Source organism: Kogia breviceps, chromosome 2 (assembly GCF_026419965.1).
Source record: "Kogia breviceps isolate mKogBre1 chromosome 2, mKogBre1 haplotype 1, whole genome shotgun sequence".
NCBI classification, from domain to species: Eukaryota; Metazoa; Chordata; class Mammalia; order Artiodactyla; family Physeteridae; genus Kogia; species Kogia breviceps.
The window spans coordinates 37,550,965-37,574,581 of record NC_081311.1 but is presented as its reverse complement, the minus strand read 5'-3'; the positions used below and the strand labels follow the sequence as shown (position 1 = coordinate 37,574,581).

Here is a 23,617-nt window from a genome sequence, read left to right as displayed (position 1 = left end):
TGGCCAACAGCCCAGAGGAGGGAGAATCAAGAAGATCCTATGAAACAGCTGCACAAAGCAACCCTTTTCTTAACAAAGGGATGACACAGGGGGCAGAAGAGAAAAGGGCAGGGCTGACTTCTGCAGGGAATCTGGGCTTCAGAAACGTTCATGGCGCACACTGCAATGCGGTGAAGGACCTGAAACCACACGGTCACCACTGGGCCTGAGAGTGGTGCTCTGATCCACAGCCGGCAGCCTCTGACCCAGTCAGCTGCTTGAGGAAAGGGCTGGAACCTGGACTCCAGCCAATCCAAGAAAAAGGAGCCTGGATTGCAGCCAATCCAAGAGCTCTAGGCAAACCCAACGCCAGCGGGGGCCTGCGGCACAAAAGGCTGGAGGACTACCATGCTGTGACATGCAACAGGGCAGTCTGACAGCTTTTGGCCCCCACACTCCCAAGGGTACCTGAAAGGCTAGGGCTGGCGGTCACCTGTGCTCTGCTGGGTCGTGGGGTACCACGCGCGCGCCGCTCGGCAGCTGCCTTCAGCTCAGTCGTCCTCCACACAAGGGAGCACTGACTCCTGAGGTGACAGAAGCTGGACCTTACTGAAAAAGGTCCATTAGGTAAGAGGGTAAAAATGCTCAGAGAGGTAAGGCTCTTCTGATGGCACGGTGTACAGAGAAAACAAGCGGCTCTAGATGGAGAAGTGCCTGAGGAGAAAAGTCGGGGACTGAGTGGACACTTGGGAGTGAACATTTGAGGACTTCTGAAGGTTTCGGGACATTCCTTCGGAGGTAAGGGTGTGCTCTTCAGCATGTCTTGAGCTCCCTGCCTTCCAGATGCCCCTCTTCTAGGCCAAACTCTGGTACTGAGTCACTGACGCTTAACACTAGGCCTTGCAGTCACTACGGGGCTGAAAGCCTCAGGCCGGGTCCTGCCTGGTTCCATAGGGATGAGCCCAAGGAGAGGGAACCGACAGCACTCTCAACTGACAGCGTTCCTGGGACAACTGAGGAAGGGTACCAGAGCGCCAGTGATGGCCCCGATCTGAGGTTCCCAAATCCGGTTGGGCAGAAGAATCTAATGGGCAGATTTTTTTTTTTTTTTTTTTTTGCGGTAAACGGGCCTCTCACTGTTGTGGCCTCTCCTGTTGCGGAACATAGGCTCCGGACGCACAGGCTCAGCGGCCATGGCTCACGGGCCCAGCCGCTCCGCGGCATGTGGGATCTTCCCGGACCAGGGCACGAACCCGTGTCCCCTGCATCGGCAGGCGGATTCTCAACCACTGCGCCACCAGGGAAGCCCCTGGGCAGATTTTTTAAAAAATATAAATTCTCACCACTCAGCACCAGAAAGAAATGAAGTACTGATGCACGTGACAACTTGCGTGAATCTCAAGATAATTATGCTGAGAGAAGCCAGACGAAAGCAAATATATACTGTATGATTATATTTAGACAAAACTCTGGAAAATTCAGAGTAACCTATAGTGACAGAAAGCAGATGGGAGAGGGTAGAGGGGGTATTAAAGGGGGCCTCTGGGGGGTGACAGTTATGTTCACTGGTTTGATTGTGATGATGGCTTTGCAGGTGTAGATCTATGGCAAAACATACTACATTGTACACTTTAAATACTGTATGTCACTTACACCTCGACAAAGATGTTCTTAAAAAATAAAGGAATACACACTCCAGTCCAAATGAATTAGAATCTCTAGGGATGGGACACAGGAGTCTTTGTGTTTAAAAGCCTGGAGTGTAGCTAATCCAACAGCTCTACCACAAACCCAATATCCCTTACTTTTAAAAAATAATATTTTATTAAAAAGTGTACTTTTAAAGGCAACTCACATGATTCTGATGCAGGCAGTGACTGCCAGTTGTTTGAAAATTGCTATCCAAGGCACTCACTGCATCTTGGTTTGAAGCTTCAATGGTGAGTTATTTCATATTTAAAAAGAACTGGGGGGGGGAAATTATACAAAAACATGTCCTGAGGTAGAAAAAGTCCCTGACATACTGTCAGGTGAAAAAAAAAAAAAGCTATAAAAGAGTAAGAAGAAAAGTAATCAATCTATTTCTACAATTATGATTTCTATCTATATCTTTAACCACTTCTTTCTGAAATGATACGCAGCAAGAGATATGGAGTAGAATGCAGAGACATTTTATATCCCTGGTACATGTTCTCTATCTGTGTTGGATTACAGAACAATTTTATTTTTCATCTTATGAGAATTTTTATTATTATACCCGTATGTAATTTATAAATTTTCTAGAATGAACATGCATACTTTTGTGATGTGTGATCATACAAGCACAACTCTATTTTAAAATTTAGTGTCTCTTATTTATATCCTTGACTGATTTAGCTCTGTTTCTCCAATGATGTTTCAGGCATACAGTGTTCAGAGGTTAATGCTGAAATTGCAGCTTCTATCTCCAAAACTGCTCTAAAATCTTGCTTTCTGGAGCAACACAGAAATAAAATAAATCTGGGACTCAATGAAAAACTGACAGAGGGGAGGGGGAAGAAAAGAAAAAACAAGTCAACCCCAATAGCTGTTTGGTGAACTCACACCGTAGTACAGTCTGCCCCAGGGAGGATAACACAAGCAACATAAACATAGTGACAGGAGCCCAGGACTCAGGAAGGAAAGCAGCTCAGATGTGTAAGCAGACTATCTTTCTATTTGCTTCATGGAATGCACAGAACTTTCTAAGGCCGATGTTCCACAAACCCCCCACTGTACTCCTGGAATGCGTACCTGGCTCCAGTGTATCATATTTTGCACAGAAGTTCCGGCAGGAGAGTGTGTGGCATACACAGCCACTCTAGACTGCAAAATAAACACGTGGAAATAAAGAATGAAAACAGCCTGAAGGGGGCACTGATAATAAACACAGTTCGCACCTTGACGCATTATAAACTACAGAGCCACAATCTCAAATACGTGAGATTAAGAGCAGGAAAAAAAATTATTTGACTACAAATACGTCCTGTAAAAATATGAATAACCACACATACACACACAGAATACACATGAAGGATATACAGCAAGATGGTAACCGTGGGGCTGTATTGGTTGAGATTACTGCTCATTTCTATTTTCTTCTTCATATTTTTCTGAATTTCCAAAATTTTATACAACAGTCATACCTTGCTTTTATTCATTAGAAACAAGAAAAATTAACATCCCTTAAAAATTCCCTAAAGACTTCATTCCAGAATTTAAAACCTGTTTTCAAAATACAACATGACAAACTATGAATGTATTTAGAAACACCAGCACATTGCTGGCCAAGGGTTTACATTTTATAAAATAAATAAATAAATGTATATATACATGGGTGGGTATGTGCCTGTGTAAATGGCCGTTCCAAATTTAAACACATTTATAGTAATTATTTTGAAGCAAAAGATCACTAGAATAAATATAAATATTGCAATTTAAATGATGACCGATCTCCTCATTCCATAGTTTCCACATAGGTACAATGTAGGAAGCTGACAATGGCTGGCCTGAGGTTAGCCACAAATGGTGTTCCAGGCACCTGCCAAGGTTGATTCTTATACCCCTTAAATGAAAGAGCCTTTCGAGCTCTAATGAGGTCATTCCTGCCTCTCCCACATCCTCCAACACAAAGAAGCACATTCACAGATAAAATAAAATCACTGACAATTTAAAGCAAGTGTTATTGTAAACATACATACCATATTTAAATTTCTCTCATTAAATCCACATAGAACGAAAAAGACATTTCCGCAAAGCTCCTTCAGAATGACATGAGTACAAACATGTGTACTCAGCCATTTCACAAACATACTCTGGGGAAGGAATTCTTTAACCCCAAATAAGTCCTGCAAAATAAAAAGAATATCTCAGCATTTCCTTCTGGTGTATGGCCTCCATGTCCCACCTCACAAGCAGACACATGCCAACCGTGTCCACGGATGGCCTCAGAAGAGACATGGCAACCAGTGGGCATTCAAACTAGGACACCTGTGTGATACGTTTACTAAGGCAACAGCAGATGTCATAGACGTATTTTAAAGTCTCAAATGAAGAAAAGGCGGCAAAAAATCAAATAGGTCCACAGAAGACTTTTACAGTGGGAGGGGGCCTGAATGATCCCTCATCCCAGGGCCATCCCCAAAGTCTCATCTGACTTTGATGGATTGCTAGTGCCTTCTGAGAAAGAGCTGAAACTGTGGTTGGTCAGCAATGTGTCTGCTTAGGACACATACATCTGCTCTGAGGATACTGGCCAGTGGGCCAAATCCTGCCCACTGCCTTTTGGGGTTTTTTTTTTTAATACTTAATACAAAATTTACCATTTTAACCATTTTTAAGTGTTCAGATCAGCAGCATCAGTACATTCACATTGTTGTGCAACCATCACCACTATCCATCCATCTCCAGAACTCTTTCAACATCTCAGATTGAAACTCTGCACCCATTTAAACAATAACTCCCCATGCCTCCTCTGCCAGCACTGCCTGTTTTTATAAAGTTTATTGGAACACGGCCATGCTTTTCTCTATACACACTGTCTCTGGCTGTCTTCACAAGACAAAGGCAGAGGACTTCCCTGGTGTCGCAGTGGTTAAGAATCCACCTGCCCATGCAGGGGACACGGGTTCGAGCCCTGGTCCAGGAAGATCCCACATGCCACGGAGCAACTAAGCCCGTGCACCACAACTACTGAAGCCCGCGTGCTCTACGGCCCGCGAGCCACAACTACTGAGCACATGTGCCACAACTACTGAAGCCCACGCGCCTACAGCCCGTGCTCCGCAACAAGAGAAGCCACTGCAGTGAGAAGCCCGCGCACTGCAATGAAGAGTAGTCCCCGCTCACTGCAACTAGAGAAAGCCCACGCACAGCAACGAAGACCCAACGCAGCCAAAAAAAAAAAAAGACAAAGGCAGAGTTCAGTAGTTGAAACAGAAAGCATATGACCCACAAAGCCAAAAATATTTATTATCTGGACCTTAAACAGAAAACGTTTGCTGACTCCTGGTGTACATCAGGCCTGACCAATGGCCCCTGGACCTGTGCTCAAGTATTTCTGGGGCAATCACTATGCCCTCAAGGCAGATTGTCATGTACATGTGTAATAGGAAATAGGAAAAAGATCTTCTTTATAATGAACCCAAATTTGTCGCCTTATAATTTACACTTTCACTGATGCCTACCCTCTGGAGGGACAAGCAGAGTGAAAAATTCAAATGCCTACAAAGGCAGTTTTATGGGTTCAATTGTGTCCCTCCCGAAGAAGGTATGTTGAAGTCCTAATTCCCTGTATCTCAGCATGAGACATTATTTGGAAATACAGTCTTTATCAAGGTACTCAAGTTACATAGTTGGATATTGTCTATATTAAAACAAAACAATACATTTCTCTCTGGACCTATATAGGTATATAAATTCACACACAACGTCTATAGGAAAAGACCCCAGGCTGAGCACGGTGCTTAATTCTGAGGAAGGCACTAGGAGAAGCCTTGGTAGTTGAAGGGTACTTTATTTGTAACCTCTGAATTGTTTATAATGAAAATCGAAGGTTCTGTTATCCAAAGTATTTAAAATAAATGTGGTTAGAGGGGCCCACATCTTACCTGCCTGTCTGATCACAGGTACAGAGAATCCCATCTTATGTGAGAGTCAGATCCTGAGGTCAGAGTATAGTCTATATGTCCTGTGAACATATTTCTTAAATGGCCAAGAGATATGTGTTAAGTATATATTTCTGTATAGGATTTCATATGTGTGTGTGTACAAACATATCATACATAAAACATAGATAGTGCATGTGTAATGGACCATCTGGCCTCAGCTGGCTCTCAACTCCTCATAAAAACTGCTTCCTCCTTGAGCAAAGCCTGCAGGGTTCACACATTGAGCTCCGATGAAGTTACTGGCCTCTGCTTAGGGACCATATAATAAAATATAATAGATCACCCTCAGTGTGGTCAGGGTCGGGCATGTAGAATAGCACATCGCCTTTCTCCCATCTCCTGCCTACTCCTAGGCATGGACCCACCCTATGGAATAAAGGGCAACTTCAAGGAGGTTTAAGCTGCTTTCTCCTGGCCTTCCTCGTGCTCTCTTTGTAAGGTGGGTGGGGAGTTGCACTGATGTGTTAACCACGAGAACAGGGAGCTCCAGTGTGGAGTTAACGATACCTTCCCTGACTCCCCAGGATCTGGAAGTAGGGGTGAAGGGGGAAAGAAAAACCACAGAGAGAAGAAAACCCACTGTTCCATTGACAGCAAAACACAGGGGAGGAAGGCACACCTTCTTCCTCTAAAGGCCAATTCTTCAGAACCAAGAAGGGAATCTGTGAGGGAAGGGAGTGGAGGTGGGGGGAAATCCAAGTACCTTAATGAGAACATCTGGAAATCGTCCTAATTTAACTAGAGGGCTAGTAGCGAACTTGGCTGAAGCCACGGGAGCCAGGGCAAAAAACATTTTAATCTTTTTGGCCAGCTCCGGGATCCGTGAAAATGCTATGAAACCTGTGGGAACAAAAGGAAAATAACAGAATTCCATCTTCTGGGACTTTTCTCTGAAAAGGCAAGGGCAGGCATGCGTGTCGCCTTCTAGTGGCAATCTGAGAACTGTGCAAGCAATGCCAGGAGGCAAAACTCGTGAAATGAGGGCCTCTGAACTCCTATGCGCACAAACACTGAGTTTGATTAAACCAGTAAATCAAGCTTTAAGTGCTTGTTTCGATTTTCAGCCTACATATGCACTGGAGGAAATCCAGGTTGCTAGAACCAGATGCTTCCCATTCCTTTAGTGACGTAAGCCAGGGAATCCAAGACTATTCCTAACAGCACCACCCCACTGTGTCCATCCCCTACTGCTCCCCTCCATCACTGAGAATGATGTACGAAAGTACTCAAAGCAGTCGCCAAGGACTCGAAAGGAACTTACACACTTAGAATCCTCTAGCTTTAAAATATCTGTTAGCTTGGGGCTTCCCTGGTGGTGCAGTGGTTGACAGTCTGCCTGCTAATGCAGGGGACACGGGTTCGAGCCCTGGTGTGGGAAGATCCCACATGCCTCGGAGCAACTAGGCCCGTGAACCACAATTACTGAGCCTGCGCGTCTGGAGCCTGTGCTCCGCAACAAGAGAGGCTGCGATAGTGAGAGTCCCACGCACCGCGATGAAGAGTGGCCCCCGCTTGCCACAACTAGAGAAAGCCCTCGCACAGAAACAAAGAACCAACACAGCCATAAATAAATAAATAAGCCAAGCATTAAAAAAAAAAAATCTTTTAGCTTCCTCTCAGATCACTTCTTGCCTTAAACTTGGCCCCAGAATGTCAATTTTGAAAGCAGTGGGGCGAAGGACACCAATGGACAAGTCATGGAAGAAGGAATATAGATGAAAAAAATGCTTAAGTCCATTAATAAGAAGGGCAATTACGTCCATGTTACTTGTTGCTTGAAGCCTCTCAAGCTGACAAAGAGGAGTGGTAGTGAGGGCAAGGCAACTTAACCACGTATAAGGAGACGCTTCAAAGCATTCATACCTTTCATATCATAGTTTTCTTCTAGGAATGTATTCTAAGAAGACTGTGTGATAGGAACACAAAGATATTAGTCATAGTAAACACTAACGGGGGAATTAAAAAAAATTATGGGACAGGTCTCTAGTCCCTAATCAGAGGAACTCTTGTTTGCTTGAATTATGAGCATTTTGGCGGGGGGTGGGCCACGACACGTAGCTTGAAGGATCTCAGTTCCCTGACCAGGGATTGAACCCAGGACAAGGCAGTGAAACCTCAAAGTCCTAACCATTAGGCCACCAGAGAACTCCAGGCAATTTTTATTTTTTTTAAACTTTGCTAAATTTTCTGTTTCTGTTTACAGTGAACACACAATACTTTTATCATCAGCATAAATTAAAAATATATATGACTTTTAAAAATTATTTGTAGGGCTTCCCTAGTGGCGCAGTGGTTGAGAGTCCACCTGCCGATGCAGGGGACACGGGTTCGTGTCCCGGTCCGGGAAGATCCCACGTGCTCCCGAGCGGCTGGGCCCGTGAGCCATGGTCGCTGAGCCTGCACGTCCATAGCCTGTGCTCCGCAACGGGAGAGGCCACAACAGTGAGGGGCCCGCGTACCGCCAAGAAAAAAAAAAAGAAAAAAAATTATTTGTAAATAAAGTGTACTATGGCATCCTTGCAGCTAGCTTTATTCCATTTCACTTTAAAAAATCAGTGTATTTCCTTGTTTTCTTTATAAAAGTCTCTGCACTTATACACCTTCCTGTTTTCTACTCTCTCACATCCCCATATCACTTAACTAGGAAAATATGTAATAGGCTGTGGTTTACATTGATTTCTTTAATCAAGGGAACCATACACCATGTTCATCTATTTATGTTTGTCTCAATTTCCAGAGAAGATTCAATATTACCAAAATTCTTTGCCCTTGTCATTATTTCTGCCTGGCATTAAAAAACAAACACAAAACTCTATCTGAACATTACTGTCTTATATTTCACTTTTAAAAATGAACACAAACTGTAATAAAACATTATATCACCCTCCCATCTTTATTTTATACATACCTATCGTGGTGCCTTGAGAATGACCCACATAATACACTTGTTCTTGGCCAGTTTTATTCAGAATGAAGTTAATTGAAGCTGGTAGGTCATAATGTGCCATCTCATCGTAACTGTGATCCAAAAAAGGAAATTTTTCATTGAGACGTTGCATACAAATACAACAGCGTACAAGTGCGCTGCTTGATGAGTTATCGCAAAGTGAACACAGCTGGGTAAACCAGCCCTGAGCACAGGAACTGAACACTACCAGCACTGCGGAAGCCTCCCTGGGCTCCTTGCTAACCACGCCTCCCCAAAATAACCGCTATCCTCCTTTCTTAAACCATAAATTAGTTTGATCCATTTGGGAACTTTTCTATGAACGGGATCAAACAGCATGTATCGTTCTGCATCTGACTTCATCTTTGCCGTCACATATAGCTGTCGGCTGGTCATCGTGTAAATACATGACACTTTATTTGTTCACTCACTGCTGATGGGCATTTGGTAGTTTCCAATTTTTCGCTATTACAAGTAGTGTAACAACAAGTATATTCTTGGACATGCCTTTGGTAGAAGCTCTCATTCCTGTGTTTCACAGCCTCGGGTTGGTTCTGGTTTTACAAATGGGGAAGCAAGCCTGAAGGAGTCATGGTGCTGACTTTCTCTAATGCCTGGTACAGAGACACAGCCCTGAACCTGTAGGCATGTGTACCAACTGTAACCACCACTTGTGCTGTGCCAGGCTCTGTGCCAGACTCTTTCCCTGTATCCTCTCCCCCAGTGACCTTATGAGAAAGGTATTTATTATCCCCATTTAAAAAAAAGGCAACAGACACAGGGCTTATGCCACATGCCTAATATCATGCAGTGATTAACTGGTATAGCCAGAAGTAAGAGAGAAAAGAGGAGAACTTCTAGAAATAAGAAGAGTGAATATTTGCAAGATGTGTTTATGGAGGAAGGGAGAAGGGTATAGTACACAATTTACACAGCGACACCCACACCACCAGGAATGTCAAAATAACTAAAAATCCCTTATTGAATCTAATCCATAAATGTAATCATTTATTATAATTTACCTTACTGCCATTTATTAAATTCCTAACAAGGTGTAAAACCTTTCATAAACCATTAGTTTCCCATCATATGATCTTGAGTTTCCCATCTATTTGCCTCCCCAGTGTCTACGTTGAGGGTACCAAGGAAAAAGACCCCCGTCATAATCAATTCAAAGATACCTGAAGGCCCAGAATTCATCTTGAGAAACTGAAAGAGTCTTGTGTTTCTGAGACCAGGTGTTTCCCCTGCTGTTCCCCATCCACACATCAAAACCCGCATCTGCCAGAATGAAGCCCAGGCTGGTGCTGGGCAGGTTTGTGACCCAGTTACTGGAATCCGCCAGCAAGCCATGCTGCAGGAACACAACTGGTTTGGAACCTGGAAAGCAATCATGTTTAGGAGTTAGCAGCACTAAGCCTCAAAACAAACATGATATCTTGCTAATCAGAAAAGTCACAAAAGATCACAAAGCAAATAATGAAACAGAAACCAAAGACTGAGGTAGCGTTATCATTCAGTGGTAACTGTACTATATACACTGTGTGAAGGGCGCCTGGGAGCTGTATGTTTTCCTTGGGCACACTAAGACACCTCTCACCCAGTCAAGGTGCTCTGGGGCTGGGCCATGAGGAAGAAGACTTGACCTTAAAAGACCAGGAAGTCAGGCTAACCGAGAAAAGACCTTGGCAACATATGGGGACCAGTGGGGCAGGACTGCCTTGTTCCAAGAGGCGCTCCTGCTGGTTCTCGGTAAGAGAGAAGGAACGTCCGCACTGCGGCGGTCTCGAGACCGCCGGGGAAAGGAGAGTTAGAGCGAGGCAGAAGGAAAGCACGCTGGGGGCCAGATTCCCTGTGCTGGTTCCAACCTGTGCCTCTTCAGACTCTTAGTGGAAAACCTGAGGCTGTGCAGCCGACGTCACAGGGCAGAGTCCTGAGAAAGGAGGACGGGTTTCGGTGGGGGTGGGAGAACCGAGGAGGGGAGTGCAGGATAGAGAGTGGGGCAGCCAGGCCAGGACTGAGCTGGAAGGGGGGTCAGGCACTAGTTTTCAGGGACCAGGAGTCAGCTGCCTACCTTTTCTTTTTTGTTTTCTTTAACATCTTTATTGGCGTATAATTGCTTTACAATGTTGTGTTACTTTCTCCTGTGTAACGGTTAGTTGCAGCTATATGTATACATATATCCCCATATCTCCTCCCTCTTGCATCTCCCTCCCACCCTCCCTATCCCACCGCTCTAGGTGGTCAGAAAGCACTGAGCTGATCTCCCTGTGCTATGCAGCTGCTTCCCACTAGCTATCTGTTTTACATTTGGTAGTGTATATATGTCAGTGCTACTCTCTCACTTCGTCCCAGCTTATCCTTCCCCCTCCCCATATCCTCAAGTCCATTCTCTACATCTGCGTCTTTACTCCTGTCCTGCCCCTAGGTTCTTCAGAACCATTTTTTTTTACATGCCATATGTATGTGTTAGCATATGGTATTTGTTTTTCTCTGCCTACCTTTTCTTGATGGGGAATATTTCAAATTCCCCTGAAATCTCTCTGCACTTCCCTCCCTAACGCCTCAGAAGGCTTCAAGGGAGAAATTTGGGAGTTGGCAAGTTGAAGATATACCAGGAAACTCTTTAAGCATCACCAATAAATAACTTCTGGATTCCCACGGGCAATTAGGAGCCACTGACACTTTCCCAGGAGGTGAGCGTGAAGCCCAGGAAAGTGTACGCGGCCAACTCAGGCATGTGCCCACCATGCACGTGTGCCAATTATGGTGGCTGAGGGGCTTCCAACAATACCTGCAAATACGCCCACTGAAGCTTGTACCTACCATTCACCCCTGCACGAGGCTTAAAACATTCCCAGACCCCTCACCCTACACTCCAAAGAAGGGTTTCCCCAAGTTCCTATATTTGCCCCGTACATTGAATTTCCATGGACTTGGCTTTGCCTAAAACAGCCACTACTGCAATCAGGTTATACAGAGTGTCTGTTTAATAGAAAAAGAGACAAAGAAAATATGTTTAGTTACTTTGGAATTTAAATAAACTGTTTACATAAAGGGGTAATCTGTGGACATCCATTAACTCTATGCCACAATCAGCTGGGTACCTACAAAATGAAAGTAACTGCACAAGGACAAAGAGAACACAGCTACACACACACACACATACACACACACGCACAACCAGACCATGCAGACCCCAGGGTGACAGCAAAGCCATCCAGTGTGTGTCGGAGGAGGGGGTGGTGGAGAAAACTCAGTGATTTGTTAAGACACCTGTCACAGGGGAAGGGAGCAGATCGAAGTCACTTTTTTTTCTAATTCTCTTTTTGTTTGTTGGGATTCCCCCATCCCTCACTTCAAGCTGAATACAAAAGCTCAATGAGCAGATATAAAAGATGGCACCAGATAGGAAGAAAATAGTGAATCTGTTCTTGAAAAGCCAGGTGTTTTCAAATCTGGAGGATCTGGGCCAAGAACTGCAAAGCATATGGCAGATCCCACGGTTTTCTCGTGGGAAATGCCAGCAGGGGAGGAAAGGGGCTGGCATGGAAAGGCACATGGCTGAGAAATGGCACCTCAGCAACCTCAGGGCCTCTCAGCTGTGTCCTACTCATTCATTTGAAGAGTTTTTACTGAGAATTTTACTGTATAATAAGCAGTGCACTAGAAGTTAAAAAAAATCGAGTGATTCAAAACACACATTACATTTTGTATAAACCTGTCCTGGTATCTACTATGTGTTAGTCACTGTGTTAGATTCAGGGACAGGAAAGTGGGTAAGCCATGCTCCCTCCCCCACAGACCTCCATTCTAGTGAAGGAGAGAGACACACGATTACCTTCTAGCCCAGTGTGGAAAAGGCCAGTCCACCAGGCAGGAAAGTCCAGAGGAAAGAAAAAAGTACTCAGCCAGGAGAGGAATATTCGAGCCGGTTCTCAAGTAGGAGACAGACTGCCCCACAAAGGGTTCGGGTGAAGAAACGGCAGCCTGGATTGGCAGAGAACTGACACTGCATCCCAGGCCTCAGCCGGATGGGACCCCAGAGTGTACTGTAAAATGTAAACGGTCCCGATAGGAGTCTGATGCACAGGCAGCTTGGGGAACCGCTGGTAGGGCATGGTGCCATGTCTGACCTGGGCACAGAGGGGATATGAAGGACTTCCTTCAGGGGTGCACATCCTTGCAGGTGTGGCCAGCTCCCTTTCCTCCCAGAACAAAAGGGGCCTCTAAGGAGGAAGCTGCAGAGGATACAACCCACTGGGCTTCCCATGCCCGTGATTCCATTAGGCGTGATGGGCCACCAACAAAGAGAAAATATTAACAAATCCTGTCCTGGGGTGGAAAGTGGGTGCTAAACTGCTTGTCCCTTCCCTCTGGCATTTAGTGACTGCAAAAGGGCAGCAGAATAGACAAGGGCACTGTGACCGGCCTACCCACCTGTCTGCCAGCTTCTCCCACCTGCTCCTAAGAGGGGGGGAGTGGGGAGAAAGGAAGGCATTATGTCATCTTTCCCACCCCGCCACCAATCAAGGATTTAAGGATGTGTTGGAAAAAGAAGTTTCTCTCTAGGAGGGTTAAACCTACTGCCATTCACATCTTCCAGTGAATTACTTTAATCAGATTTCTTTTCATCCTGCTGAGAGAAGCTGATTGAATTAACAGCTAGCTATATTATTATGCACCCCTGTGCTCTAAGGCACTGTGCTGAAAATCTTATGAAGTCAGTACTATTTCCATTTAACAGAACAAGAAATTGTGGCTAAGAGAAGTCAAGTAATTTGCACAAGATTGGATAAGAGCTAAAAAGTGGGGGAGCTGGGATTCGAATCCACATAAATCTAATGCCAGGGTCCATGCTCTTAGCCGTTTTGCTACGGGAAAGGCTAACAATGAAGAGTCATTCTACAATATACAGAGGCCCTCAGGGAATGACAAGCCACAGAGAGAGAGCTAGTTTGGAGGGAGTTGGACCAAGTGCTTGGAAGAAAGGAATCTCTAGTAGATGGATGGAGGAGACAGAGAACAGGAGGCCAGGTCACGATATGCAACCTTGCCCACTCAGGCAATTCTTCCAAGGACCACCAGCCTAGCCCACACACTCCAGCACCTGCAGCCTGGTCTGTCTTTGAGCAACAAACCAACAGGTCAGGAGAAGGGCTGCCTTTCCTGCTGTGCCCTGCAATTTCCTTTTCCAAACTGGCAAGGCAGTTTGGGGCTGGGGGCTGAGGGAAAGGCCTCAAAGTACCTTGGCCCAGAGAGGGCAAGTAACTTCATCACAGTCACCTACGTAGTTAGCACAGAGCCAGCAAAGAGATGCAGCCCGGTGACAGGCCACCACGGGGCTGCCTGCCTGATGGGGCCAAACGTGGGTGGAAGCCAGGAGGGGATTACTCAGCCTCCAAAATAAATAAATCTGCTGAGCCCACAGCCTCACAAGAGGAAGATGACCGGGTGCACGGGGAAGTTCCTCCTGCCTCCCAAGCACTGGCCTTCTCTACCAGGGCAGTGTTTCGACAGGCCTCCACCGTGCTCAAAAATGGTGTGAGAAATCAGCTGAGGTCCAACAAAGAACCAAAAGAAGGAGGAGGAGGAGGAGATCACAAAGATCAGCGTGTTGGCATGAAACAGACTTTGGTTCTTACTGGATATGAAATCCTTTAGAATTTACTCAATCTCTCTGGAGTATCGATGTCCTTTTCTAAAGTGGGGATGATACAATGGCTGATAAATAATAGTGACTCACAATAATAATAATAATAATAATAAATGTACAAATGTAATAAATCATTACTAGAACGCAAGCTCTGTGAAGAAAGACAACATGAAGTGGCATTCTTTGGCCGAGATAATATAATCTCAGTTACACACTATGCGTGTAACTATGCGACGCACACTATGCGTCGACTGGGGTAGGTGCCATGCTGAACACTCTACATGCACTGTCTCAGATAAGTCACCACGCAGCTCTCTGAGTTGACGCAGTAAGCTGAGTAGTGGCCCATCAAAGATGACCACATCGTAATTCCTGGAACCCGTGAACGTGTCAGCTTACATGGCGAAAGGAACTTGGCAGACGTGATTAAGGATCTTGAGATGGGGTAGCATCCTGGATTATCCGGTGGGCCCAGCGTAATCACAAGGTTCCTTCTAAGAGGCTCAGAATCAGAGAGAGACTGGAAAATGCTACCCTACTGGCTTTGAAGATGGAGGATGGGGCCAGAAGCCAAGGAATGTGGGCAGCGTCCAGATGCTGGAAAAGGTAAGTGAATGGATCTTCCCCAAGTGACTCCAAAAGGTAGCCCTACCAACACCTCGATCTTAGGACTTCTGGCCTCCAGAAGAGTAAGGTAATAAATTTATGCTGTTTTAAGCCACTAAGTTTGTGGTAGTTTGTTAGAGCAGCAGTAGGAAACTAATACAGTTGGGGAAGAGTTTTCACCCCCATTTTTCAGGTAAGGACTCTGTGCAGAGTTGCACAGCCAACAATCCCAAACCAGGACTCAGAGGTGGGCAGGATGTCTCCTGGGCCTGAAGAAGAGAGAGACCTGGCTGCTTGCTAGCTTGGCAGGAGCCTGTATGACCTAAAATCTTCTAGAAAAGCTTAGAAGACAGGCTGTAAGTTGCATAAGGTCCCCCCATCTCCTTCTGCAAAGGCAGGTTCTAGACAAAATGGCAACAAGGACCTGGCTTCTGGTGCACACACATCCCTGGCACCCCATACTGAGTAATGCAAAGTCGGGATCACCCCTCTCTTTAGACCTCCCTGCAGCCATCCATGGGACTGGACAAAGCCAAAGTCCAAGGGCTGGTTCAACCACGCCAAAGACAGGCTGTCGATCACCCAAAGAGCCAGGGCCCAGGGGGCTTCCTGAATCTGCCCCGACTACTTAAGACAAACCCCAGCCAGCACTGTGGCATCTGGTGGATTTGTTGTTATCATTACTATTCATCAGTAACAGCTACCTATCATGCACCATGTTTCACATGGATTATACTGTTGCAAGAGAGCTGTTAAGATCCACCCCCATGTTACAGATGAGGTAATCGATGCCTGGAGAGAGAGGTTCGGTAACCTGCCCTGGAACAATCACCTAAGCAGTGAGCCAGAATTGAAACCCAAGTCAGCCACACTGTAAAGTCCTTGCTTGTAACCACTACTCTAAAGAAAACTTCATTCAAAAATAAAGAGGTAGGGGACAGGGGGAGTGCTTATAAATATTCTGTTTGTACATGGCCACTTCAAGTAAAGCCAAGCACTATTTCCTAAAGTGGCTACATATCAAAATTATCTGGGGGCATTTCATGCACATTTCTGCCCTTGGTCCTGATTTAGGGAATCAGGAAGTCCAGAGACAGAGCCTGGAAATATTTATTTTCGGCAAGCTCCCTCAGCTCTTCTGATGTAGCCCATCCATAGCTGTGCTCAGAGTAGATTCATTTAAAGGGAAGCATGTCCAGTCCTCTGCTGCACCAGGCTGGCCCTGAGAAGAGGCCAACCAGACGCAGAGATCCCGGGTCCGGCATCCAAGAAGCCCCTGAAGGTAGTTCTAGGACCTCCTACTCCAGAATTATCAAGAGCAGACTTTCATTTATCCACAACAGGGGACGACTGGGTGAATTTGTGTCGTCTAATTCTAATTTGAAGAATTGGCCTCAAAAACAGCCCCAAACACTGTTAACAAATAACATTAGTGCGAAGCCTCGGCCACAACACCTTATATTCACTGGAGGAAGAAATAAGGAGAGGCTTATCTCCAAAGCACTCATCACCAGGAACTTAAGCAATGGAAGCTGGTACGCAGGTTATCTAACTGAAGCACTTTGCACACTGTCCCTTGATCAGAGACACTGCTGCAGTGCTAAGAGCCCAAGGGGCAGACATGCCATCACAAGCCATGGGAATCCTGCCTTTACTACCACCCACCAGCTACTTTATAATAAGCAAGTTAATTAACCGCTGTAACCTTGGTTTCCTCCTCTGTAACAGGAGGTGATAAGGGCCCTTACATCCAACAGCTGTGTGACAAGTCATGTGAGAGTTCACACAGAGTGCAGCACATGACCCGACCACAGGAAGCGTTCAGAAAGGCATGCAGACCTTGCCACTGCCCAGATCGCTGCACTCACATTTCACAGCCCCCCTGCTGGAAAGGGGGTGACCCTTGGCAGAAGGAAACACAATAGTGCCGGGATCACAGAGCAGGGGAGAAAAACACCCCATCCTCAGGATGCCATTCGCCCCACCAGCAGCAGTGGTGGTCACTTTGATCGCTAAGCAACAAGAAGGCAGCAGTTGGTCTGTCTCATTCACTGCAGCCTCCGTGGCACCCAATGCTATGTCTGCCACGTGGTGCTCGCTCCAGGCAAATTTGATGAATAAAAGCAATAATGAAGGAATAAAGGAAGGAAAGAAATTAAAAAAACACAACAGTGCATGTTCACACACACATAGATACCCACCCCACACATACCGTGTGCACTTTCCAGGGCACTGCCTTAATTAGCGTTTACTGTGTACCCAGGATGGCACTACGCCATTTATGTTATTCTTCCTACGTTACAGATGGGGATTCTGAGGCATAGAAAAAAGAAATAGTTTGCCCAAGGATGTAAATACAGTTAGTATATGGTGGAACTGGGAACCATGTGATTACGTGACACCCTTTTAGATATTTTTATTTAAAAATAAAGTGCTTGTTATCTCCATGCCAAACTGCCTTTCTGCTTCCCTTGCCCTTCTCTGCTACCACAGCCTGACTTCAAACAAAGGTTTGAAGCTCAGGAGGGTCCTTAATTCCATGTGGTCTTGGGCAAGGAACATTAGAAAGTGTGGATGCTTTGGTCAACCTGGTGCCCAGGAGGACCAGGACTGTAGAAGCAGGTAGACTGAAGCCTTGGGCCGGAGAGATTATCAAGTAATCAGAAAAGGTTTGGGCTCTCCAAGAGCTCATGGTCTAGTGGGGAGGACCGAGGTTACAAGCATCATCACTGACATAGTACGCTATTATTTATTGTCTTACCTGTCTTAACTGCTATGAAGGAAACACACAAAGAGCTATGAGAATATGTAGCCAGGGGCCACCCTGAGCAGGTGTGAGCAGCTGGGAATTCCTCCCTGAAGTGACATCGAGGCTAAGCAGGAGGAAGAGAGGGGGCACTGGAGGAGGAGGGGTGCCGAGCACAGCACGCTCTTCCTTTCCACTCTCTTAGCCCCAGCTCCAACCTGCCAATACGAGACAAACTGTGCTGTGCAGCTGACACTGTCTTGTGGTTCTCAGTTATGCAGAGGGTCTGAGTACAGCCCCCTACCCAGTGTGCCATCAAGGTCCAAGCGAGCCTGGGCGTGAGCTCAGGGAGCTAGAGTCAACAAGTCCGGGCACTGACTAATGGCCCTACATCTGTCCAGTGCCACTGGGAGGTGAGGAATTACATCCCAGTCGATCAAGGCCTCTGTTTAGCTTGTTAGAGCACTGCGTTTAGGAAATGCTTTCCTTAGGAACCATGTACAAGGGAAGAACAGAAAACCCAGAAATTGGTCAGAAACCTAAAACGTATAATCAAAAAAAAAGAAATTTTTTTTTTTTTAGACCACAGCCTGATGGTCTTTCCCCCCAAAACCTAACTCACAAGCCAGGTTGTGAAGTTTTCAATTATGACTCAAAAAGTTCAATGGGCAAACCCACGGCAAAGTTCAAAAACCCTGTTTCTGCACGAAGGCAATTACTCACACTCCAGAATGCACTTCACTCACCAGGCCATCAGACGCATACTGCTTTTCAGATACAAATGTTCCACGGTTGGTGCTTTTTTTGATGATTGCTTTATTTCACAGTTTATTTCCTAGTTAGGCAGAAGGAAGTCGGCCTCGCTGTTACTGTTGCTATTTTATGTATTTTAGGCAAGGCCTTTCTCTATTTCTTTGTTTTAACCAACTAAAATGAATACTCTGACTACCATAGGATCAAGTTGCTCAATACATAAGGCCACGCACTCCAGTTCAAAGAACACTGCACCCGGAGTCAAACTGGCTGGGCCACTATCTTTTGACCTAAAGCAAATCCCCTTCCCTCTTTGAACCTGTCACGCCCAGTAAAATGAGAGTGTTGCTCTAGAACCTGGGTTCCCAAACCCAAGGATTTCCCCTTGGAATCCACTAGGGAGTTACGTTAAAAATGCAAGTTCTCCAAACTGCCGGCCCAGGCAGGACTCTCAGATCCTTCTAATGCCAGCATCCCATGACTTTCTGAAATAAGGCTGAGCAGATTAAAATACAACCACTTCCCTGTAAAGGATGGATTTCTGAATTTCAATTCCCTTATTGGAGTTAGTGCAAAGTAGGGGTAGCTCAACACTTGATAGAGAAGTTTGCTTAATGTTGAGAAACAGCCCACATATACTCCAAAGGTCACTAAGAGCTTTCTAAATACACATTTCAAGCTTCCTAATTAGTAGAGGTCTGACCAGACAGGCAAAAGATTGCCTAAATCAGGGGATTCTTTAAAACAGTGTGGTATTGGTACAAAAACAGGCATATGGATCAATGGAACAGAATAGAGAGCCCCAAAATAAACCCCCACACCTATGGTCAATTAATCTTTGACAAAGGAGGCAAGATTATAAAATGGTAAAAAGACAGTCTCTTCAGCAAGTGGTACTGGGAAAGTTAAACCGCTGTATGTAAATCGATGAAGTTAGAACACATCCTCACACCATACACAAAAATAAACTCAAAATGGCTTAAAGACTTAAACATAAGACATGACACCATAAAACTCCTAGAAGAGAGCATAGGCAAAACCTTCTTTGACATAAATTGTACCTTTGTTTTCTTAGGTCAGTCTCCCAAGGCAATAGAAGTAAAAACAAAAATAAACAAATGGGACCTAATCAAACTTACAAGCTTTTGCACAGCGAAGGAAACCATAAAAAAATGAAAAGACAACCTATGGAATGGGAGAGAATATTTGCAAATGATGCAATAGACAAAGGTTTAATCTCCAAAATATACAAACAGCTCATACAGCTCAACAACAAAAAAACAAACAACCCAATTGAAAAATGGGCAGAAGACCTTAATAAGACAGTTCTCCAAAGAAGACATACAGATGGCCAGTAGGCACATGAAAAGATGCTCAACATCGCTAATTATTAGAGAAATGCTAATCAAAACCACAATGAGGTACCACCTCACACCGGTCAGAATGGCCACCATGAAAAAGTCTACAAATAACAAACGCTGGAGAGGGTGTGGAGAAAAGGGAACCCTCCTACACTCTTGGTGGGAATGTAAATTGGTAGAGCCACTATGGAAAACAGTATGGAGGTTCCTCAGAAAACTAAAAATAGAATTACCACATGATCCAGCAATCCCACTCCTGGGAATATACCCGGATAAAACTATAATTCAAAAAGATACATGCACCCCTACGTTCATGGCAGCACTGTTCACAATAGCCAAAACGTGGAAACAACCTAAATGTCCATCGCCAGATGAATGGATAAAGAAGATGTGGTGCATATATACAATGGAATAAAAAAGAATGAAATAATGCCATTTGCAGCAACATGGATGCAACTAGAGATTATCATACTAGGTGAAGTAAGTCAGAAAGAGAAAGACAAATACCATATGATATCACTTATATGTGGAATCTAAAATATGGCACAAATGAACCTGTATACAAAACAGAAACAGACTCATAGACATAGAGAAGAGATTTGTGGTTGCCAAGGGGAGGGAGAGGGATGGACTGGGACTTTGGGGTTGGCAGATGCAAACTATTACATTCAGAATGGATAAACAACAAGGTCCTACTGTAGAGCACAGGGAACTATATTCAGTATCCTGTGATAAACCATAATGGAAAAGAATATGAAAAAAGAATGTCTATATGTGTATAACTGAGTCACTGTGCTGCACAGCAGAGACTGGCACAACATTGTAAATCAACTCTACTTCAATAAAGAAAATATTTTAAATAAAATTAAATCAGGGGATTCTTTACTGAGTCCACACACCCTCTGCATCTTAATATAAAATTTGTGTGTGCACAAGTGTCTATCTTATTTTACTAGAGAGAGGATCCACTGCCTTCGTGCACTTCAGAATCCCAATTCTGAAGACGGCCCGATATACCTCTTAATTAGGCCACCCACGCAGGCAACGTGGTGCTGCCGGGTGCCGTGAGGAACACAGAGGTGACACAGCCACTGCCTTCAAAGAGTGGCTGCAAGGAGGGATGGTGGGGAGAGAGAAGTACACACATGAGTTAACCCCAAAGCAGAGGAAGAAAAGCACCTCAGGAGGGGTGTCAGCAAGGCATCTGGGAGTTCGGAGGAAGTGCGTCTCCTTCATGCTCAAGCAACATGGAGAGTTGGCAGTTAAGCTGGGTGGGGCTGGAAGGACAGAAAAGGAAAAATGTTTTGGGGAATATGTATAGAAATAAAGATGGTGAGCAGGGTGAGCACCAGTCCAGAGGGTTGTGTCACCAGCTGAGGCCCAGGGAGAATTTAGCAAAAGGGAAATAAACTCATTTGGATTTCAGCATGTGAGAGAGCAGTTCTTTGATACTCATCACAGATACAACTTCAGTTGTAGCCATTTGCAATTTGGCTATGGTGCCAATTTAAACCTGTGCAGTTGATAAAGGATAAATGTTTCTTAGGTGATGGGTAAACACAGCTGGCAACCAGTGGTTCTCAAGCACTCCTCATAAACCTTGTGAAAGACGTATTCTATCCCATTCTACGGAGGGAGTCACCGTAGACATCATAGCCTATGACTGTAATCACTAGTTTGAGGAATCACAAAGTTCTTGCACATATCCATGGTGAACTTCAAAGGTCCATTGCTGTATAAAATGAGGGTGAACAGTAAAGACAACAGCTAGGACAAAATATTAAGGAATGGTGTTATCTTCATTTATTAGGCCCATGGAGATTGCTGAGTGGCAATATCATATAATTATACCTGGGCTCTACGGAGCTGAATCCTGCAAAACTATATAAGATGGATGAGAACAGGGAGGTTGGCAGAAAGGAGAGCAGTTGGCAAGGGTAGAGGAGCCACGTGGCCAAGTCCTGTGATCATAAAAAACTTCCAATGGGGCTTCCCTGGTGGCGCAGTGGTTGAGAGTCCGCCTGCCGATGCAGGGGACGCGGGTTCGTGCCCGGGTCCGGGAAGATCCCACATGCCGCGGAGCGGCTGGGCCCGTGAGCCATGGCCGCTGAGCCTGCTCGTCCGGAGCCTGTGCTCTGCAATGGGAGAGGCCACAACAGTGAGAGGCCCGCCTAGCACAAAAAACAAAACAAAACAAAACAAAAAACTTCCAATGATCCCCAAGTGAGGCTCTACGTACAATCAGAGGGGGGTCACTGAGACAGGACTGAAAGATGCTCACCACACAGCTTTAAATCAAGGTTCCACAAGGAATGTGGTACCTATAAATAAATAACGGAGGTGACATCGGCAAGATGGCAGAATAGGAGATCCCAAGCCCTAGCCCCCTCACAGAAACTCCAACTTAGCAACTATCCACAGTCAAGAATGCCTTTGTTAGCATCCCTGAACCCAGGGGTAAGGTCACAGCATCACAGAAGAACACAAAAACTGAGAAAAACTACATTAAGAAGGGTAAGAGGAATAGCTTCACTTCATCCTTGATAAATGAATAATGTTTTAATGTATCTTGTAATGACTTATAAATAGTACAGATGTATGGCATTATTTTCTTAAAAGCATTAATGTCTTAAAAGATAAGCAGACTGAATTTCCCTATTCCTGTTTTGAAATTCTTTCTCTCTCTCAGGTTCTGAGCTTATTTCAGATGGCCAAGTAAATGGTCACAAGAGCATAAGGGACGATGGTGGCCTGGCAAAGAGAAGAAAGGGCTGAACTGAAGACATATAACAGGGGAGCCTAGAGAGGACCTGACAGCTCCTCCAGGACGGGAGTCGAGCGTGACTATGCAGTTTCTGGTCTAGGTCCAGGAGGACGAGGGTGTGATTAATAGAGGGGGAAGTCAGGAGAGGAAGGGGCATGGATGAGCTGGGTTCCATGTTGGGTGTGAAGGATTGTGTGTATTCTTTTTGTCTATCTGGCTTAAATTAGCCAAATTAGCACCACTGACAACACTGCTCCTGAATGGGAGTGAAGGGCAGTGCAGAGCCTCAGCTCTGTGCTCTGCCTTGGACCATGGAAATGCAAACCATCAGAGAAACACCTATGCAGTTTTCAGAAGAAACACAAATTCCTTTAGATAACTAAGTCACTTGTCACAGATTTCCTCCAAAACTTGCCTCTGAGCTTAGCTCACAGCAGGTGTTATATACATACCACTGATCCTCTACAGGGAGGCCTCGGCAGAACAGAGGAAAAGGGTGGGGACTTAATGCTATCACCAGACTTAGAGTGCATTCAGTCTGTTCCCCATTCTGAAAACCAAGGGTGTCCACTGCCCCAATCCACAAACCCCTGACAATAAACGAATGAATGAATGAATATAGAATATAACCTGTAGAACCAGAGAGTGATAAAGACTAATGGGGAACTTTGATATCATCCCAGCCAATCGACTGTTTTTACAGATGAAGAATCCAAGGCCTACAGAGGAGAAAGCACAGAAGTATTTAGGGGCAGGCGGAATTCTCCTGATTCTTCTTCCTACCACCTGAGAGCAAATCAAAAAGGATGCTCACTTCCCAGGGCACAGCACCTTCACCTGCAGTGGTTGAGATACATACCATAGGGCATCTGGCACTATTTGCTTTAATTGCTGTAGGAAAGAAAAGCCTAGAGGTGGATATAGAAAAAGAAGAGGAGGCACATTCTCTAAGCATGTTTTTACTGTGGTTCCCTGCATTTTTTAACAATGGCTCACACTACTAATTATTAGTCAACTAACCACTTTTAAGAGAAATAATATCGATACCTATTTTTCTTCATATGGGATCCGAAATCTGTATACAGGGCTTACTTTTTTTAAAAAAAGGGAAGGAAATC

At 45.0% G+C, this 23,617-nt stretch overlaps 1 protein-coding gene across 2 annotated transcripts in view; it reads right to left on the bottom strand.

Moving 5' to 3' along the window:
* The window catches only part of LIPA (lipase A, lysosomal acid type), a 105,359-nt gene that overhangs the window by 5,759 nt on the left and 75,983 nt on the right, over window positions 1–23,617 (bottom strand). For both annotated transcript variants that reach the window (XM_059054576.2, XM_059054575.2), the window contains exons 4-8: window positions 9,795–9,993; window positions 8,575–8,684; window positions 6,370–6,506; window positions 3,699–3,845; window positions 2,752–2,823 (exon numbers count right to left, since the gene is read on the bottom strand). In XM_059054576.2, coding sequence (XP_058910559.1) covers window positions 2,752–2,823; window positions 3,699–3,845; window positions 6,370–6,506; window positions 8,575–8,684; window positions 9,795–9,993 — 665 coding nt within the window. The remainder of the gene's footprint in view (window positions 1–2,751; window positions 2,824–3,698; window positions 3,846–6,369; window positions 6,507–8,574; window positions 8,685–9,794; window positions 9,994–23,617) is intronic.